The sequence below is a fragment of the Melospiza georgiana genome, chromosome 20, assembly GCF_028018845.1.
Source record: "Melospiza georgiana isolate bMelGeo1 chromosome 20, bMelGeo1.pri, whole genome shotgun sequence".
NCBI classification, from domain to species: domain Eukaryota; kingdom Metazoa; phylum Chordata; class Aves; order Passeriformes; family Passerellidae; genus Melospiza; species Melospiza georgiana.
In genome coordinates, this window is record NC_080449.1 from 1,572,111 (window position 1) to 1,592,917 (window position 20,807).

At 47.1% G+C, this 20,807-nt stretch overlaps 1 protein-coding gene across 1 annotated transcript; it reads right to left on the reverse strand.

Annotated features, from left to right (window-relative positions):
• Positions 1-3,060: 3,060 nt before the first annotated feature.
• On the reverse strand, positions 3,061-19,408 carry UAP1L1 (UDP-N-acetylglucosamine pyrophosphorylase 1 like 1). The gene is made up of 9 exons (XM_058038377.1): positions 19,098-19,408; positions 12,129-12,333; positions 9,762-9,937; positions 8,612-8,784; positions 7,615-7,808; positions 6,637-6,777; positions 4,923-5,108; positions 4,086-4,152; positions 3,061-3,188 (listed from the first exon to the last, which is right to left on the reverse strand). The coding sequence occupies exons 1-9, from the start codon at positions 19,372-19,374 to the stop codon at positions 3,102-3,104; spliced, it is 1,506 nt and encodes a 501-aa protein (XP_057894360.1). The 5' UTR covers positions 19,375-19,408; the 3' UTR covers positions 3,061-3,101.
• Positions 19,409-20,807: the final 1,399 nt, after the last annotated feature.

Here is a 20,807-nt window from a genome sequence, read left to right on the forward strand (position 1 = left end):
GGTTCATAATCCAAGAGGAAGACGGCAGCATTGAAGCAGCTGCTTTAAGACTGCTGCTCTAAGTGCTGGCAGTGAATTCACCTCCAGCCGTGCCTAAGTGGCAGGTTAGTGTCCATCATTTGAGCCTTTATATTTGGAATCCACCTCACAGTAGATTTCAAGAAAATTTGGTGTTTTCTGATCATTTAAGGATTAAGAGAACTAATAAATCAAAAATCCTGGTAGATACGAAGAGCACATAAACAAGCAGAAGAACAATTTAAGATGCCTAAAGCATGCATTCATTTTTAGTATTAATTTTCCTATCACAGGAAACTACTGATTTGTGTAAACATATTTAAAAACATATTTAAATCCCCAGCAGCTTGCACATGGGTGTCAAGAGAGAAACGGGGGGAAAGAGGTAAGAAAGGAACATTTGCTTCTGACATTTGCTGGGTTCAGCCCTAAAGCCCCAAATGACAGCAGTCTACCATTTGTGAGGTATTTCTGCCTTTTCCTACTGATTGTGCTATAAATAGAGCCCTGTTTAAGAAGTGCCTCTCATTGGAAAGCAAAGTTAAAGTTGCATTGCAGCGAGTGCTCATTACCTACACACAAGCTGTGAGACTGACTCAGAACCATATTACTCAAATCTACTTGAAATAAGACAACCACCACCTGCAATTAAACTCCCCTCCCTCAATAAATTAAGATGAAAGGCTTGGAAAAAATATACAGCATTGGAGACAAGAACACAATATTCTATTTTCTGATGAAAAAATAGATCCCACAATGTCAACTCCCTTCAGGAATCACCCTCTGCTCAGTTCCATATGCCCCTGTAATCCGAAGAATGGGCACTGCAGTCTCCAGATGCACCAGCAGTGACACCATCCTGCAGCTGTAGTGACAACATTTACAGGACAGAGACAAGAAGCATGTCTTTTCTCACATACAAGAAACACATATAAACACATATAAATCACAGTAACATCTTTATTGTTAAAAATGCTTAGATGTCCAGAAGTTTCTGAAGTAGTACAGGTGTTCCCTTTGTTTCAGGTACTTTCTTTCATTTTATAATGTGTACAAAGACTGTTACATAAGGACAGGTTTTTTTTGTTAAAGTTCTCTGGAAATTGTTTCTATGTTCCAGTTTAAAATGTGAAGAGTCATAGAAAATAAAAAACCCAAGAGACAAGACATTTAGCATTCTAATTTAACTTCTTGAAAACCATGTAAGCAGCTCTGTTCTGTGTGCATGGAAACTGAAGCTTCAAAAGAGAAAGAACTTTAGAAAAAGCAAAAGAAATATTTTTTATAGCACAGCACAGTATAAAAGATATACAAATATACAACAATATATATTCTGAGCAATACAAATATACAACACAATTTGTTCTCAGATATAAAACTTGACTGACAGGAATGGAATGTGTCACAGAAACACTGCAAAAAGACTACAGAATTGGGTGACCAGGACAAATGCTTCATTTATACTAAAAATGTGAATTACTGGCTGCACATGCCAACTGAGGTAATCAGAACCAGTCATTAGCTGGTCTGCATGTATGAAAGGATCATTACTCAAGGTCATGCAGAAAGAGTTTACAACCAAAAACTCTGATAATGACATTTAGATGCTTTCTTTGGAAAACTTGAGCATATTTGCAAACTGTATTTACTCTCAAAGTCATTTTCATACTTCCCCATTCCCTTCTCTATTATTCTGAATAGAGCTTCACATCAGCAATTGCAGAAAGCCATGGAACTTAATTATGCTTAATGAAATAGCATAAGCAATTCCTCAGTAGAAGCTGATGCATGTAATAACATTTCAGATGAAATGTCTTTCTCGCTACCTTCCCTAACACCATGTTTAGGGGGAGAGTATGGAACACTTCTGATGCCAAGGCCAGCCACCAGAGCGTGCAGCTGACACATCCTCACCAAGGCTGAAACAGACTGAGTCAGGTATGCTCGGCGCAGGTTCTGCATCAGATGGGCATGAGCTTTCTGGGGCAGCGTCCAAAAACTGAACATGAAGAATCACTGGTGGGTCAAGGGTCAGAGCTACCCTGAGACTCCTTGGCCAGGGCTGAGTTCGCATGCTACATGTGTTCTGACAATTAGTGTCCTTCATTAGCTGACACTTTACATTGTGGTTAGTAACATATCTAAAAGAAAGGCATCTATGGAATTAATTCCTAAGTGAAAGAGTGCTGGAAAATCACCTGGAGAAAAACTGTAGAAGCAGAGGCTGGTGTTTTACTGTGTACCCTGTTGATGCTGAGAGTCTTTTTTTTTTTGTTTTGGTTAGGCATTAAATTCTACCACTGGGATTTGTTTCTTTTTGGTTAGGCATTAAATTCTACCACTGGGATTTGTTTCTTTTACTACTTTCAGGTACCCCAAGAGAACCTTGTCTGAGGGATATGGTATATATTAAACAGGAAATGGAAAGGAAAACTGTTATAGTCAGGAAGGGCAGAGGGTCATGAAAATATTCTTTTTTTTTTTAATTAAAAAAGTCACTACAACTGTAAGGAGCAATCAGTCTAAGGATGGCACCAGTGAGCCCAGATACAAAACTAGTCTGTTCTTCTTTGGAATCCAAGCCTCAAGCAATGCTTAGGCACAGCAACATCCCTCCATACAGCAGACTCTATATGATCTGCTTAGAGGATGCAATTGCTGAATTGGATCTTCTAATCAGCACATGATTAGGAAAAAACTGACCACTGGAGATAAAACCTCAGTATCCAAAGTCCTTCCATATTTTTCAGGATGGGACCTTAGTCTGACTCCAACTGTGCACATGATTTAGAAACAAAACCAAACAAAAAAAAAAAAAAAAAACAACCACACCAACACAACCAAGACAACTAACAAGGCACTAAAGAAACTGAATCTTCTTGAAGGCAAAGCTGATTTATCAGGCCTTGACTGGCTCTTTTCTGTATTCATTTGCAACAGTAAATAAGAAATGTAGGATCTGTTTAGCACCCAGAAAGTGTTAATTCACAAAATCAATTTTTTATAATGCACTTCATAGTGCATTTTAGTACTGTCGGTTCTGACAAACATGGATCTGATTTGAGAAGGAAAGACTTCCCACTTCAAGAATTTTCCAGCATTTCCATTTTTTTTTCGTCGAGTACAAAGGGAGAAGGGAATTCTTTGTTCTTCATGTACACCTCCAGACCCTGAGAAGGTGTGAGAACAGTATTGTTAGGCTGTAAATGCACTATTTTAACTCCTCAAGTGGCAGACAAAGGTCAGGGACAAGGCAAGAGTTACAGTTTCCCCAGTGACAGAAAGTGTTTCTGGGGTTCAAGAAGCAGAGGTGCTGAGGAACCATAAAAGCTGATGTCAGAAACAAACTTCTTGGGAGAACAATGTGGGAAGGTGTGTCCTTAACTGACATTAGAATAATCCTGGCAAAGAAAAGTCTAATTTCCGTGTTTTCGTTCTGTTCTGACAGCCTGTTGATTGCAATGGGTTTGTCACCTGCACGTGTTGAGGAATACACCTACTGCAGGTAGCTGGCTTGCAAGTTAACACATGTGGAAACCAAGCAAACAGTGCCCACACATTCTCCTGCAATCTACTATTTCTCACCCTGTCCATCCAATAGGGAAGCTCCTATTCTCGTTATTAAATGGAAGGAAGTTTCTCAGGATCAATTATTTTCAGAGGGACAAACTTGAGAAATGGCTTCCCTAAAGCCAACATACATATCATATTTCTCAGTCAGGATTCACTTACTGTGGGATATGAGCACAAATAAGCACAGAACCCATGGTTTTCCAAATTTGAATATTCTGCACTTCTTATTAAGATCTCAAAGTGCTCGCAAACATTAATGAAACTGCAGCCTTGTTGCAAATCTCATTTTACAGAGAGCTAAAACTGAGAGTGAACAAACTGCTGAAGAGTAAATCATAATGGAACTACATAATGATAACACAGAGCCCAAGTCCCTGTTTCCTTGATCTTACCATTTCTCGTCAAGCCCAGGCTAAAGAAACCACCTGTTTGGAAGGAAGTCAGATGCATACCTGCACACTCTTAAAAATGCCTCCATAGAAAGCTATTCTCACCTCTCCAAAATAAGACACTAATGGAGAAATCTCACACACAGCCGGAGGATCTTCAGTTCCTGAGAGACTAAAGAAGAGAACACAGGATTAACTTCCTGCCATGGTTAAAAAACAGTGCTTCTTCTTCAAAGTTTATCCAGAATAGGATATCCAGAAGGGTAAGACATTTGTTAAAGTCACATGCACCAGACATTGTGTGAAATCAAAGTGTGAAAATAAAAAGGAATTAACAGGTCCCAAATGTTACTCAGCAAAACCAAAACGCCCCTTTTACAGAGATACTTTTCAAGTAAAATCAACAACTTGTGGGTCTATTGAACTATGAGTTGATGAAGTAATGGCTCCACAGAGTAAAAGCAGCTTTCCATTACACCTGATGCAGGAAGGTATCTGAACTGGTAATCACTCTGACAACCAATCCTTAAGACCACCTGAGAATCCTGTCGGGGACACAGTCAAAAAAGCTGTCAGGGCCTACAAATTAAAATTCCTTGCATTGCTAATTCCAGAGTGATGGAAAAGACTGCCATTGTCTAACAAGTTGCTATAGGAAGGGCCAACTCATAACCCCAAGAACAGGGATCTGCCAGAGAGAATGCCCAGAGCCCCAAGCGCTAACTACCTGGAGCACCCACAGGTGTGGTGCTCATAAGAGGAGCAAGAAGTGTAGATATCAACCTGCATATCCAGAGAGGACCTGCTGAACAAAAATCACCCTAAACGACCCTGTGATTACACTAATGCTCGATTTTGGAGAGCCCAGCATGTGCCATTGGCCAGCTGGCACAGCTGAGCTCTTCCATGAGAGAAGAGGCAGAGAAGGCCACAGATTTATACCTGAGTTTTTCCGGTATCCTGCAACCATTTTCATCCACAAATCTGGCTCCAGCCTTGAGAGCCCAGCGGTAATGCTGGGCCAGGAGGGCTTGCCGAGCAGTGGTAGGAGTATCTTTGTCAGCTGTGTCTGCATTTTTTAGTGGTGAGAATTCCTCTTCTCTCAGAACTTCAAATGCCACAAAATTCCTACCAGCAAAGGGAAGAAAACAATGATCATGAAAACCAGAGCTAGTCATCAGACCCTCTAATGCAACAATAACACTCATGGGGAAAGGCTCATATATATTTTTGGGAGAAGCACTGTACACAGCCTGAGGCAGTCAAGCCAAGGGAAGCCCACTACCATTCTGAAGACCCAAGGAGTACCAGGGCTGTAGAATGGAAAAAAACAAGAAGCCTTCTCTCTTTGGGAACTTAACAGCAGCCTCCCAACCTACCAGAGCTGTGCTCAGGGGAGAGAAAAAGAAACAGTTCAGCAGAGATGCCACAGAAACTTTTTTAGGCAGTGGGGGGTTCTTGGACAAGACAGCTCAGAACACAGCAGGACAGAGAGCACAGCACCGTCCAGAGCTTGGGCAGAGCGTGAGCAGTGCACTCACTGCAGAGCACTCCACCATGCCCCAAGAAATACCCCCTGCTTGGGAGTCTGTAGGTAAGGACCAACTAAGGACACCAGCTCCTAGGGACAAACAAGCAACAAGGGAGGCCTCACAGGTGATTGTGAAGTACAGCTGTTTACCAGAAATGGGAGTGCAAATTAAAAAGCACCACCACAACATATGTGCATTTCTGCACTTCACGTGTGAAGCACAGCTGCAAAGGTGGTTTTTGAGCTGTTAAAAAACCACAAGGAACCACTGCTTGCAAATGAGTTCTGTCACGGCTCAGAACTCAGCAGCGTTCCCATCACCATGGGTTGTGGTTTTGTCTTTAGTTTGATACTACTTTATTTAACACATGTTAGGAAACCTTGAGCTCTCTATTCTAAAGGAAATAATATAAAAAGAGAAATAGTATCCCCAATCAAAGATAATTCAGTTTGCCTGAGGTCCCTCTTTGGCATTTATTAAAGCCTAAAACAGAATCTTCACTGCTGAATTTGAGACCTTGGAAAAATAGATTTTATAACAACACTTATGCTTAATTGCTAAAATCCTATATTCCCTAGACACAAGTATCCCTTACTACGTATGTCACAGCACTCCCAGTTATGTTGCAGAATTTGGAAAGCGAACACTGACAGTTCCACTTGGCCCCACGGTGCTTAAGTAAACAGTTTTCCAAGCACAAAGGGTACAAGCTGAGCCCTGGCTTAACAGCATCCAAAAATGTAACCAGAGCTGCAGTTGTCCAGGAAGCCACAATGCTGAAAGACCCAATTTTTGCAAGTCTGAATACTCCAATATGTGCTCCATTGGCTTTGCACTCAATTTCCTTTTGTTTTTCCCAGGCTGGCAGATGCCAGGGCAGCCAACACATCCTCAGGAGGATGACCAGTCTGGGAGCAGGGTTGGTGCAAGCATTGAGTGCCTTGTGAGCTCCCCTTAGAGCCCGCAGTGTTACTGTTGGATTGAAGCTGGGTGTAGATCCAACAACCTTCCTAACAAGACACCCACAAACCACGTGCTCCCTGGGATGGCTTGTTTCAACCTACAGTCATTCAAACAAACACTGAGAAGGGGAGGAGAAAAGTAAAATTATGTCTGTCACTAACTTAGAGAACTGGAACACATCAAACACAAACTTCTCCAGCTTTATCCCGTTCGGTTTTAGTGGTTTTACCAGATTTCCCTCCTTGTCAATGTAGGGCACCTTCTTTATAGCTACATGATGCTTCAGCTGTGACTCCCATTTCCTGCAAAAGGAGAAGAAACCAACCATTTTATTTAGTTCAAGCCCACTTAGGAAAAAAAGCAATACACTTGAGGGAAGCAAATGGCTCATTACTGCTCTGGGTCAACTCTCAACTGTTTGTGGGTGTTGCTCCCTCCCAAGTGATGAAAGTCACATCCAGGAAACACTTCCCTAAGCAGAGCAGCCTGGCCATGGGCTCTCTCTGTACCACTGGGACATGACAGTCAGAGGAGAGGGAGAAGTATGCATCAAGCTGAAATTGCAGGCAGAGGTTACAAAAAAAAAAAAAGAGGCAACCCAAATTGTTACCTGATTGGGCTGAAAATGGAGCAGGGCAGATCCCTCAAGCAAAGGTGGTTCAAGCTCTTCAGGAAGGTTGTACAGCTGCTCACTGAATGTCCAGCATCACATCCCCATTCCCCACACCAAGGTACAGAGTCCACCCGCAACCTCACCCTCTCCCACAAACTCTGTTGTCTCAAGCACTGGCATGGCTGACATTCCCTGTAGAAATCCATGGTATGAGGCTGCACCACTGACCACACTGCAGCCTGCACAGCTGCTCACCCTTGAAGGCCCAGGAAGATTGTGCACTGGTATATCTCAATTGATTTAGTTACAGTGAACCTGGGAACCTCTTCCTTGGGTAGGGCCTGGAGGGTATGCTGGGGCTGTCAGAAAGGGGATTCCGGTGTTTGGAACTGTTTGGATGAGATAGGAGGTGAAAGGCAACACAGGTAATAACCGTAACTAAAATTCCAGAGTGAAAAACAGGAACACCCAGTCTTGGAGGTATTTCTGGGCAGCACAGCTACCTAGAAGGTCTGCTGGGACTTACTGGGCCACTGTTTCCAGGAACTCAACAGTGAAGAAGTGGTTACAGATGTTGCCAGCACTGAACACCAGTCCCCCCTCAGGGCGCTGCTGCTGTGCAGTCTCCGGGCTGATCTCGCTGTACTCCACCACTTGGTACACGCCATCCACACAGCACACCACCCCAACAGGCTCTGTGGGGTAGGCCTTCTCCACCACCTGCAGCCACAGGACACAGATTTATAACAAACAGGGAGAAAATCCCAGGACTATTCCAACTCCCAAGTACAAACAATCCCATGGGACCGTTGCCTGCTGATGCTCCAGCACCTCAGGGCTGTGTAAGGGGCACAGAGTAGTCTGGAGGCACATTTTGCCCAACAATTCAACATAAACACCAGTACTCAACCACTTAATTTGACAGTTTCTCAGAAGACAGATAAAAGCAATCTGCATAGTGGGGGGCACTTTTCTTATCCAGGACCAGGATCTGGCATTAAAAGCAAGCTGTTTGCAGCTATAAGCCTTCAACTTCCCATTTGCCTGAACAGAGCTAATGACTCGGGTAACATAAATTTCTCTTCAGACACGTGTTGCTTTAGGTTAACAAAATCCAGGCTGTTAAGGCTTTCCCCATCTTCCACAGCAGAGCGCAAGAAATGCCTCCATTAGACTTAAAGGTGCATTTATAAAACCCAACCCAGTCCAATATGGCTTCTAGACAGCCCAAGTGCCTTTGTAGCAAGGACTGGGCATAGGTGCAAAGCAATTCCAGTGTGCAGTTTCCTGTGCAGATATACTTCCTGCTCTACCTGAGGTTTATTTTCCACAGTACTCTGGGAAGAACAGAGGACACCCACGGGTAGGAATGTGAAATGCAGTGCAGGCAGCAAGGAACTCTAAACCTGCTCAGAGTGAGCTGCTGATGGGCAAAGGGTAAGCTCCCTGCAACCAGCAGCTTCCAAGTGTCATCAGACCCAAACTCCCTGTGGTAAACCAGCCGAGTGCTAGCACTGCTTCACCTTTGCACCGCAGTCTGCCCCTTTGGAAATACAGAAACCTATGAAGACTGGATCTGCCATTTTCACGAGGATGTTGTCCACACAATATACATGGACATACTGGATTCCACGCTGCTTCATATCATCCAAGATCTTATTATCCATCAAAGCACGATATAAGCCACCATTGCCATCTATAATGCAAGAGAAAAGAGAAAGTCTTGGCTCATTTGTAACTTTGGGGTGGGTTTTTTCCAGCTAACAGAGCAAAAGCAGAAAGTACTACACAAACTTTATTGAATGGAAGAGTATGGAATGCTTTCTAGCCAAGAGTCAATGGTAACAGGTTTTATTTCCAGTTCTGCCACACAGTTCAGGGGAGCATGTTCTTCTTTTCACCCCAGTTCTCTCACTTGAAGAGTGGGACCACAGGGACCAGCCTCACTGAGCAGCATTATGAGACTTTATGAAGGTTACTAAGATCCTCAGAGGGAGACTACTAAAGGGCAAATCTATGCAGAGGGTGGGAAAATTCTTTTACACTTCTCCTCCAGTATGGGGCAAAAGCATATTTATTCCCTTTCTTGGAGAAAGACTAAAATAAATCTTATTCTCTGTTTATCTTCCTCCCCCCAACTTCTCAATGCCTTTTCAAAGGCTTGAACTGCAGCTATACAAAAGACATGTGCATGTTTATCACAGATCACCCATTTACAGTCCCAGGTGGGCTGCCCTCACCAAGTCTCTTACCATGTCTAGGTTAAAAGAACATTACACGGTGAGACATTGCTGTCATTTTGAAAAGAGTTCATCTTCTTGCTGCTTTTTTGCCCATTTCCAGCTATCAGCCTTGAGCTCCTGACCTTCACCACAGGACACAGCGCTCCAGAGACCTCATAGAGAGCTCTGCTAATGCACCTTTCTCCTACCCCGCAGCCACAGCACTTTTAATCCTGCCAACACTCCCAGACTTGGATAAAAAACCATGTGCTGTGGTCAAATGTCCAGCCAGAACTAAACAGATGTATGCGCCTGATTACCAGCCTGAAACATTAGAGGACCTTTCCACATTAACTGGAAGCTTCTCTGTGTGCCCGGGCAGGCTGAGGGCCCATAGCAACTACCAACACATACGACAGTACCACAGTATGGAAGAGCAAACAGCAGGTACCTGGAGCCATGGCAATTTTCCCCTTCTCCTCCAAGATAGCTTTCCCATCAAAGGTGACAGCAGGCAGCATCCTCTGTTCAAACATGACAACATTGCATCTGTCCAAGTTGAAGTAGTTGTGTTGTACAAAAAACTCTTCTGTTGGCCCTAGTGTGAACTCACTTGTCATGATGTACCTAGGCAGGAATGGAGACTTGGCAATGAGAAAGAACAATAAAAGCAAAAGGCAAAACTACAAACTCAAGAAAAAAGAGAGGAATCCCAGGAGTGTAAAATGAGAGACACGGCAGCATCCTGTGGTGAGCAACTGCACACAAGAGCTCTCCTCCAGAACTCATCCTGCAGTAAGGCTGCATGGGGTCCTATGCTCTTATCAGGGCATGATCCTACCCTGGCCTAGCTCCAGCCAGGACAGAAGAGCCTTGCCCTAAATGTGAACAACATCTGGATACCTGGATGAGCTGGAAAACAAGACAAAGGGCAGAAAACACCCTCATTCACTCTAGATTCAAACTGATGTTAAATGTCTATAGAAACCCTGGCCAATTCATTGTGCCAGCACCTCTTCAGTGCCAAGGCAAACAGCAGTATTTCCATATGTTGGCTGCATGGTTTGTTTTTGTTGTAAGTATTTCTATTTCCTCCTTTCCTTTCAGCTCCACGTTGCTTCTGTCTCTTCCTCCACTACTGTCTAAAAACCACCTTCATCATCTACCTGTCAAACTCTTCAACAACTATCGGCATAGGAATACAGGGTCCTCTGTGAGCAGGAGAAAACAACATAGAAGAGCCTGGACCTCAATTCCCCATCCCCAATTTACATCTCTGTAGCACACCATAGCCTGGGCCCAGGTATACTGGAGCAGCAAAATGCTCCAACTGCCTCCTCACCCCCAGAGGGAACTTGAAACAGATGTGGCATCTTGCAAATAATCCATCCTTGCTTCCAGCAGCACCAGGAATGATGCATTTGCAATTCAGGTCCTGTATACAAGGCTTCAGGAAGAAGCACAATATGGACTCACCTTCCACGAGGAAACAATGTATGAATCAAATTTGGCCTCCAATTTGTAAAACAATGTGGCACCCTGAAGCCCTCAGACACCTACTCTTTCACTGCCAAAACCCTGCCTCAGACCAGACACTGATTCCAAAAGGGTATTTCTACATAGTCCTCATGGTCTAACAGAGAGCATTTAGCAGAAATTTCCAGACACATCTGCAGTGCCTCTGCTTCCTCTCACTCACCACACCCTATAGGGAATTCACATTTTTACTCTGCCCAGAGCTCATTTCTTTTGAATGCCAGGAGCAGCCAGCAGAATGGGCAACTGTAAACAGCGACAGCAGGAGGTGGCCTGAACACAAAGCAAGAGGGTTTTGCATAATTATGGACAAGGGTAGGAAGAAGGGCTTGGAAGGCAAGCTCTAGGTTGTCCTCCATGCAAGAACCTGAGAAAGCACTGAAAAGTACTGTTTACAGTGTTGCCAGTAGCTGCTTGCAAAGCCAGCAAGGTACAGCAGTTAGTGTTGTGGTCAGTGATACAAAGGCAGCACTCAATCCCTCAGGTCTGCAGACATGGACCTGCCACCTCCCATCCTTCTGCACCCTCCTGCAGCCTCTGCCATCACAAATCCTGCCAACAAAAGGCTCCTCTCAACCTGTCTCTGTACAGCACTGTCCTGGGGTGACGTTATGATGCTTGTATCCCCATTCATCTGTTCTGTGCCTTTAAGACCGACTCTGAAGAGTGGAAGTTTTGTTTGGGTTTCTCTTATCAGGGACACAGAGAGGGGCAGTACATAGGGCTGTTTTTCATGCTTTCAGCTTGCTGCTTTGCTTGCTCTCTTTTCTGCTCTCGCTTCTGCTCTGCTTTGGCCTCTGCTTATTAGCTAGCTCTAGCTAAACAGTCCACATCCCTTCCTGGACTGTTTCTCCTCTCCTGTTTCTGTGACCATCTCGAACCTGCTCCGGACTGGGACCCGGGAACACCGAAGGTTTGGCTGCAGCAGCTGCCCCAGCGCCGGAGGGACTGAGAACAGAGCAACCACCCCCGAAAGAGACTTTCTGATTTTGTCACCTTTCTCAGAGCGGTGTCATCGGGTATTGTTCATTTTGTGTGCTGGGGGTGCTGTGCCTGAAATAAACAGGTTCTTTCCACCGCTCTCCAAAGAATTTTTTCCCGAACCGGTTGGAGGGAGGGGCCATGTGGGTTTTGCTTTCTGGAGGGGCCCTTCTTTGCAGATTCTTTAACAAATTTGCCCTAAACCAGGACAAGCACCCAGCTCAGGGCCTCTTGAAGACAACACGGGCAAGACTGGAATGCAAAGAGCCCTGCACAGCAGATCTGGCTTTAGGTCACCTACCAGGGAATGACACACTTGCAGTGGTGTCTCTTGCCAGCAAGCTGCTCCACTTTGCGGATTCTTTCTGCTTGGATCTGATACAAGTTCTTGCCACTGGGCAACCCCACATTGTACATGCCCTTGGGATAGCTGACTCCCAGGCGGGTTCCTTGTCCTCCAGCCAGAAGTAGCACTGCTACCTTGTTCTGTGAAATCTGATGTAAACCTGTAGAAAAAGAAGCCCAAGGGAATATAAGAACCTCCAAAGCAATCAACATCCTACATTCTTCTCCTGAGCGTTTCTGCAGAGCTCAGGCAACAGCCAGAAGCTGCCAGTTCAGTGTTGGCAGCTCAGAGAGAAATATGCCACTGCACGCACAGGAGAAAATTCCTTTCAACTCCTGGATGCAGCAGTTTCTTTACCTAAAGCAGCAACTGGTGCAAAAACAGACAATAGCCATGAGCTGAAGCTTTGGAGATTCAAATTAGGATACAAAATCTTTACTAGGGAGGTAGTGCAGCACTAGAAGACATTCAGAGAGGAAGGAATGTCCCCTAAGGTTTTCAAGGCTTACTTCAGTAAAGCTGTAGCTGACCTGCCCTGAGGCTGTTTACAGTTTTGTTTCAAACGGGGGTTGGACTACAGACCTCCAGAGGTCCCTTATCATTCCTATATCCCAAAGAAGCAGTGTCTCGTCATCTTAAAGCAGGAGGATTTCTGGAATCTGCCTTAATCAATTATCTGTACCTGTGCTCCAGCTTCAATAGAAGCTGAACACAGCTGCAGTCATGGCTAGTAATACAGCCAAGCCTGCACGAGCTACAAAATCCACAATCTAATTGAAACCAGTGTCAGTGCTCCTGACAAATCAGGGAAGTCCAAAACCTGGGAAAGAACCAGAGCACATAATAAACACTCAGATCACTCGCCAACTCTGGTCCCTGCCTTCTCCAAAGTCAACATCACAATAACGACTGACAACTGTGAGAAAGATTTTTCATTAGGGAACACTTTTGAGTTTCTCTGGGAATGCAAGGAACATTAGGCTTGCCATGTCAGAAGCCACAGTTCTGCTGCAGGTAGCTATCAGGGCCTTCCGCTATCACACAGCACTGAACTGCCACTGCTCCTGCAGCCAAGGACAGCCTGTGGGGCACCCCAGCCTTCAGGAAACACCTCACATTAACCACAGCTGAGGCTAAAATATTCCTGATTTGGACTGAAATATATGGGGACCAAAAAAATTAAATTAGAAAAGAACAGGATTGTGTTCATGCTAATCTTTAAATAATTGGCTGTTTAAATGCACAACAGAGCAAAAATGGTGCTTCTTGAAGACCACATGCTGTTTTAATAACCTGGCTCAATTTTAATTCTGTTCAAAACTGCAGCTTCCAGCAATTTTCTCAGCAAAGACTTAAGTTGTCCATGACATTACAGTAACACCACTCCCCTTCCCATGCTTACAAGTTTCAGTCTTACCACAGCAGTAACACAAGACTTTCTCCCTAAACACACCCCTTCCGAAAAGACTGATGGTGTCCTGGCACACAGGGGGCCACTTCCACAGCCAAGGTTCTGCTGTAGAGTAACCTCTGGGGTCACAGGGCCACAGGAGTGAGAGCTGGAAGCCACCTCTGGAGATCTTCAATCCTCCAAGTGGGATTAGGAGAGCTCCCTAAGAAGAAACCTGTGTGTGGAAATCTTGGGATTTCTCAGTTTCAGGAGGTCCTTGGACAGCAGAGGAAGCTTGAATAGGTTTCAACTGGTAATGTAAAAGACATGGGAGGATCTGGGTGAGCTGCAGGGTGACGCAAATAAGAAATCCAGCATTTCACAAGAAACCACAAGCAATAAATGACTCCTTTGTGCTTCCACTGAGCTGCCCATGACACTCAAAGTACAGAGCAGAGGGTCTCAGCTATTACTTACAAGTACTTGCCCCAGTCCCATCACATAGTTTTCCTGAACACTCAGCTGTTTGCCAGTGCAGGCCATCACTGCAGGAGAAGGGAAAGAGCTGAATGGAGAGGCACCAAAGCACGACTCCAAATCAGCTTATGCCCTGGCTTGGGTGGTGGCTGTTTCCCTACTGGGATCCTGCACAGAAAATAATTTATGGAGGGGAAAAAAATCCTAAAAAAGTTGCCCTGTGGGACACTTCCAAACTGTTCTGTCTTATCCCTGGAAATACTCAATGCCTGGTTGGACAAGGCCCTGAGCAATCTCATAGAGTGGGTGGCATCCACACCCATGGCTGGAGAGTTAGAACAAGATAATCTTGTCCTTAACATCCCTTCCAACCCAAACCATTCCATGATTCTGTGAAATGGGCAATTAAAACATTTTTTTAAGAATTCCTTTTCTTTAAAATAATCTAGAACTGAAACTTGAGCTAAAGTATTTCACAGCAATTTAAACCAAAGCTGCTTGAGGTCTGAGCTCAGCATTTGCTGCTCTCAGTTGCTGCAGCATGAGGGATGCTGCTTTGGAATGCAATTGAAATTCATCCACCAGTGGAACAAGTCAGGCACTTGCCCTGCTGCATCTTCACCCTGCACTGCCAGCCTCACACCAACACACACACTCACATTCTGATGCAACAGACCACATCCCACAGATCCCAAATTGGACATTTCTGCAGAGCAACAGATTGTGACCAAGAGCACCATTTACATGAATGACGCTCTGAAGTCAACACTGTATTGGGAAAGCCAAGGAGGTCTCCACTCTGCTCCACAGTATCAAGGAGCTACAATTCTCAGCCACAGCTCACAGGTGCCACAGCTGGCGTCACCCCAATGAAATGAAGATACCCCACAGGAGACAGCAAGTTCTCTGAAGTTTGACAAGGGGATGGGATCTGCTCGAGGAGGAGTTGCCATCTCAAACCCATCTCCTGGAGGGGCCTCTCACTGCAGGGACTGAAACCTCAACCTCAGGGGGATAAACTCAAGCCCAAAGTAGTATCACTGATAACATCAATGATGTCACTTTTTTTACAGTCCCGCAGACTGACAGGGCCATATTCCAGGAGGGTTCACCAGGGTGCACAAGAATAACCCAGACAGAAGAGTGCATCCCATAATTTATGGCATTCTCAGTATTTATGATACAACCCTTCAACTCAGACAGTTTTTCCAAGTTCTGATCTTAGGTCGCCACAAAAACAAATAACACCGAAAATTTGGGTAAGTAGCTCTGCTCTGACTTCCCAACTGTAAAATTACCAACATTCACAACTAAAGTTCCTAAGAATTTACTCATCTGGCTGCAATGGAAAGATCTATCCCCTTTAAAAAAAATCCACCTTATTTTCTGCAGCATATGAAACACACACAGCTCAGCTAAAGAGAAAATGCTGAGATACCCACCAATGCTGCAGTTAGTCCTACTCTGCAGAAAAAGTAAAAAAACAAAAATAGATTTCGTAGGAGGAACAGATTGGTCTTGCAAGAACAGACTGAATTTTCTTACTGAACAGGCACATCAGTCCCATTACAACAGCAGTAAGGGAAAAAGACTCCCAACTTTTCAATTCTGCAAAGCAGTCAGATAACCAGAATGGCTCATCAAACTCTCTGATGAGATGGGGTACACCTCAGCCCATGGCCATGACTTAGATTTCATTAATAAAACACTGACTGAATGAAAAAGTGTTGTGTTTATGTTTGATTTATACCATCATTCCTAGGGCTGCCCAGAAAATGTGATTGTTAAATGTCAGTGTTTAAGATCTGAACGCAAATCTGACCAGGCAGTTTTTTTGTCTGAGACACAAAGCAACAGTATTAGTTTTTTAACTATTAAAAATATCTCAGGTGTTCCCAAAGCAAGTTTTCAGTTGTCTGGTTCTTATCCATAATTTTTTATCATAGAAAAAGGGGGAGGGGGAAGGAGGAGATATCATTTCAGCTGTTCAGTCTTTGGAGATGCAATGCAGGTGGCAGCTGTAGGGAGCTCAGACACCCACAGACAGAGCACAGAGCATCTCAGCTCAGTGTGGGGATGACCCCACAGCCACAGGCTGTACCAGCCATGCAGTCTCAGGGACACTGGACAGCAGGTTGGGATGGCTCATCTGCTCCCAGCCTGCTCAACATACCACAAACAAAGGCCTTTCAGAGCTGCATCCCCTCAGAGATCCAAGATCCTGCAAAGCCTGTGCCCATGGTGCTGGTTCCACTGGGAAATGCCATGCAGGAATGCTGCCACATCTGCAGGGACACACAGCAATGCCCGGGTTCAGTGGAACAAAGTCTTTTGTCCTGATTGCCCAGTTCCAGGAAATAAAATCCCTCTTCAGCCTTAAACCAGATCATGAAAACAAACTAAATGAAACAGAACATCTGTGTGTAGGCCTTCTGGTAAAAATTCAGGCTGCCTGCAGGGCTGAGGTGGCCTGGAGCCATCAGACTTTAGGGCCAGATGATTTGGGCACAGCAGCAGGATCTCAAACATATTTGACCTGGGCTGCTGCAGACAGTACTGGCAACCAGCAAGGCCAGTCCACACAGGTAGCCTGGCCCTCCTTTCCTTTCCATGCTGCAGTCAATGATACAAGGCAGACACACCAGCTCCTCACTTGCCTAGCTGGCTGGGGGACAAGTGACAAGTTTGATAAAGCTGTTAGTTTAACTATGGAGCCCTGACCCAGCCCCATCTGCCTCTAGGGCTCAAAGGGTCCCCTCCTCCTCACTGTGACACGCTCAAATAGCCATGCCAAGATGGACTTGGGGGTGTGGGTGGATGAGAAGCTCAACATGCCCTGACCAAGTGCACTAACATCCAGAAAGTCCCTGTGCCCTGGGCTGATACCACAAGGGGCAGTAAGTGAGAAAGGGGAATTTTCTGCCCTGCTCAGTGAGACCACACCTGCAGTGCAGCCTTCAGCTCTGAGGCTGTCAGCATGAGAAAGACATAGAGTTGCTGGTGCGAGTCCAGAGGAGGCCATGGAACTGGGGGCATTTACCTGGAGACAAGAAAGATCCTGGGAAAGCTCAGATCCCCTTCCAGGGCCTAAAGGAGCTCCAGGAGAGCAGGAGAGGAACTGGGGACAAGGGATGGAGGGACAGGATACAGGGAATGGCTCCCACTGCCAGAGGGCAGGGATAGATGCAATATGGGGAAGAAATTGTTCCCTGTGGGCGTGGGCAGGCCCTGGCACGGGTTATCCAGAGAAGCTGTGGCTGACCCAGGATCTCAGGAAGTTTCCAAGGCCAGGCTGGACAGGGCGTGGAGCAACCTGGAACAGTGGAAAGGGACCCTGTCCATGGCAAGGGGTGGAATGAGATGGTCCTTAAGGTGCCTTCCAACCTAAACCATTCTGGGATTCTATGATTCACTGTACCAGCTTATGTTCCCTCCATCACCACTCAGCCCCATGAGTGGAGTCTGACACAGCAGAAAAGCTTCTCTGCCCTGTGACCCTGATGCTTCTATTTCTGTTTCTGCTTGGAAAATTTGACTCCCCTGCCCACACATCCTCACCTCTTTACTGGCAACGCTGGGCCAAGGCTGTGCAACCACTTGTCAAAAATCAGGCAAGTATCTCTACAACCCAGGTGGGTCTTCCTGGCTTTCTTTTTATTATTAAAATTGTTTTTTAATGGTGCTGTTATGTTTTATAAAGAAAGATCCAAGACACATATGAGCCCTTATAAATAAGTAAGAGTGTGCACTTAGAAAAAAGCACAGGACAGCCATGTAAGACTTACATGCTGTGGGAAGGGCACATCCAGCCACCATCTCCCCCATTACCCCTAGCTTTCACATACCTGCATCTACCAGGCTCCAAAAATCATGGATTATGGACTTTCCTGGACTTCTCCCAGATCCCATCAGCCTCCTGCTGCACATGACACAGCAAGGATGGGGATCAGCACCTGAGACCGGCCTTTGCACCTTTTGGTGGGCTGGGAGCTCATCCTCCAGGCAGCTACCCAGCTAAGCAGCAATGAAACCTCCCAGGCTCCCACCCTCCCCAGGGACTCATAGTCATAGAATGGTTTGGGTTGCAGGGGACCTTAAAGACCATCTCATTCCACCCCCTGCCACAGGCAGAAACAACTTCCACTACCCCAAGTTGCTCCAAGCCCCATCCAACCTGGCCTGAACACTTCCAGGGATCCAGAGGCAGCCACAGCTTCTCTGGGCAACCTGTGACAAGGCCTCACCACTCACAGGAAACAATTTCTTCCTAATATCTAATCTAACCCTCTGTCAAGTGTGAAGCCATTACCCCTTGCTCTGCCACTCCAAGTCCTTGTCCAAAGTTCCTCTCAAGCTCTCTTGGAGCCCCTTTAAATCCTCTAGTATTACATTTTTTCATGACAGATACTGTAAAACAACCGCATGTCCTCTAAAGAGTATTGTGTCATGTCCACTTGCTTTTTGAACAGTTCCAGGGATGGTGACTCCGCAACTGCCCTGGGCAGCCTATGCCAATGCCCGATCATCCTTTCAGTGAAGAAATTTTCCTCAATATTCAACCTGAATCTCCTCTGACACAACTTGAGGCTCTTTCCTTTTATTCCGTTGCTTGTTCTGTGGGAGGAAAGACACAGCCCCAGCTAGCAATCACTGCTTGTCACAGAGTTGTAGAGATCTTCTGATCCGGCCCGGCACGGCCGCGGGGCCTCGGCCGCTGCATTTCATAACGCAGAGAGAAAACTCGGTGTCTCAACCAAAGTTCCCCGGGCCGAGGACACCGGCTGCCGGGGCTAAGGGCCGGGGTGTAGCCGTGAACCTGCTCTCTTCCTCCTTGCCCGACCCGCCGTCCCTGCGGCTCCCACCCGCGGTGCCGGGGATGGACTGCCCAGCGCCCCGCGGTGCCGCCGCAAGGGGCGGCTGCTGCCCCGGGGCCCCGCCGGGGGCCGCCCCTGTCCCGCACCGCTGGGGCTCGGCGGGACGCGGCTGGTCCCGAACCTCCGCGCCGGACCCCGGCAGCCCCAGAACGGGAGGGACAGGCGGCCTCGCGCCCCTCTCACCTTCCGCCTCCCAGCGCTGCAGCGCGGCGGGGCCGCTGCGGCGGGCGCTGCCCAGCAGCTCGGGGGGGAGCGGCTCCATCCGGCCGTCCAGGCGCTCGTGCGGGCCGCGCTGGCGGGCCCCGGCCGCCGCCGCTTGCCGGCAGTGCTCGCCCAGCCCCGGCGGCAGCGCCGCCAGCAGCGCCCCGCGCTGCGCCGTGTCCAGCTCGGCCCAGAACCGCAGCAGATGGGCCTGTCCGCACCGCTCCAGCTGCGTCCGCACCTCCTCGGGAGGGTCCATGGCGCGGGGAGCCCGCGACGAGCGGCGCGGGACGCGGCAGCACCGGGCCGGGGCGGAGCCAGAGCTGCCGTCCCGCCCCCGGAGCCCCGCCCCGCCGCCCGCGGGTCACGCGGTCCCGGAGCGGCGGCGCCTTCTCGCTCTGAGGGGGCGGGAGGCGCTTGTGGGCTCGCGCCGCTCCCGGGCCCGCGGGAGCTGCGTCCAGTGCAGCGCTTCCCCCATGGAATCACAGAAGAGTCTGAGTTGGAAGGGACTCTCAGGGATCATCGAGTCCAACTCCTGGCCCTGCCCAGCACCATCCCCAAGGTCACACCATGTGCCTGGGAGTGTTGTCCAGACACTCCTTGAGCTCTGTCAGCTTAGTAGTGTGATCAATTCCCTGGGGAGCCTGTTCTGGTGCACAAACACCGTCTGGGAAAGAACCTTTTTCCAATATCCAAACTGAACCTCCCCTGACACAACTTAAGGCCATTCCCTCAGATTCTGTCCCTGGTCACTACATAGAAGCGATCAATGTCTGTCCCTTCTCCTCAGGAGGAGGCTGTAGACTGGCAGTGTGACCATCAGTCTCTTTTCTCCAGGCTGAACAGACCAAGTCTCAGCTACTTCTCCTACAGCTTCCCCTCAAGGGCCTTCACCATCTTCGCTGCCCTCCTTTGGACACTCTCTAATGGCCTAATGTCTTTCTTACTTTGTGGTGCCCAAAACTGCCATCAGGGCTCGAGGTGAGGCCGCCCCAGCCCAGAGCAGAGTGGGACAATCCCCTCCCTTGACCACCACATGATGCCCCCCGGACACAAATGTCCCTCCTGACTCTAGGGCTCTGCTGACTCACATTCAACTTTCTGTCAACCAGGACCCCCAGGTTCCTTCCTGTGACGCTCTTCTCCAGCATCTCATTCCCCAGTCTGTTTGTATATCCAGAGTTGCTCCATCCCAAGTGCAGAATGTGGTATTTTCCCTTGCTGAACTTCATATGGTAGGTAATTGCCAAATCTCTAGGTCCTGGTCTCCCTGCAGAGCCTCCCTCCCTTCGAGGGAGTCAACAGCTCCTCCCACTTTTGTATCACCTGCAAAATTGCTCAGTTTCTCTCCCAGTCCTGCGTCCAAGTCATTAACAAACGTTAAAGAGCACAGGGGCAGTGGTGGAGCCTTGCAGAACCCCACTAGCGACTTGTGCCAGCCTAATGTCACCCCAGTCACTGTCACCCTTTGTGCCTAACCCATGAGCCAGTTGCTCACCCATCACATGATGTGTTTACCCAGCTGAATGCTGGACATTTTATCTGGAAGGATACTAGGAGAGACTGTATGGAAATCTTTACTGAAATCCAAAGAGATTACCTCAGCTGGCTTTCCTTGATCAACCAGGTGGGCCACCTTGCTGTAAAAGGAAATCAGGTTTGATAAGCAATTTCATGAAGCCATGCTGGCTG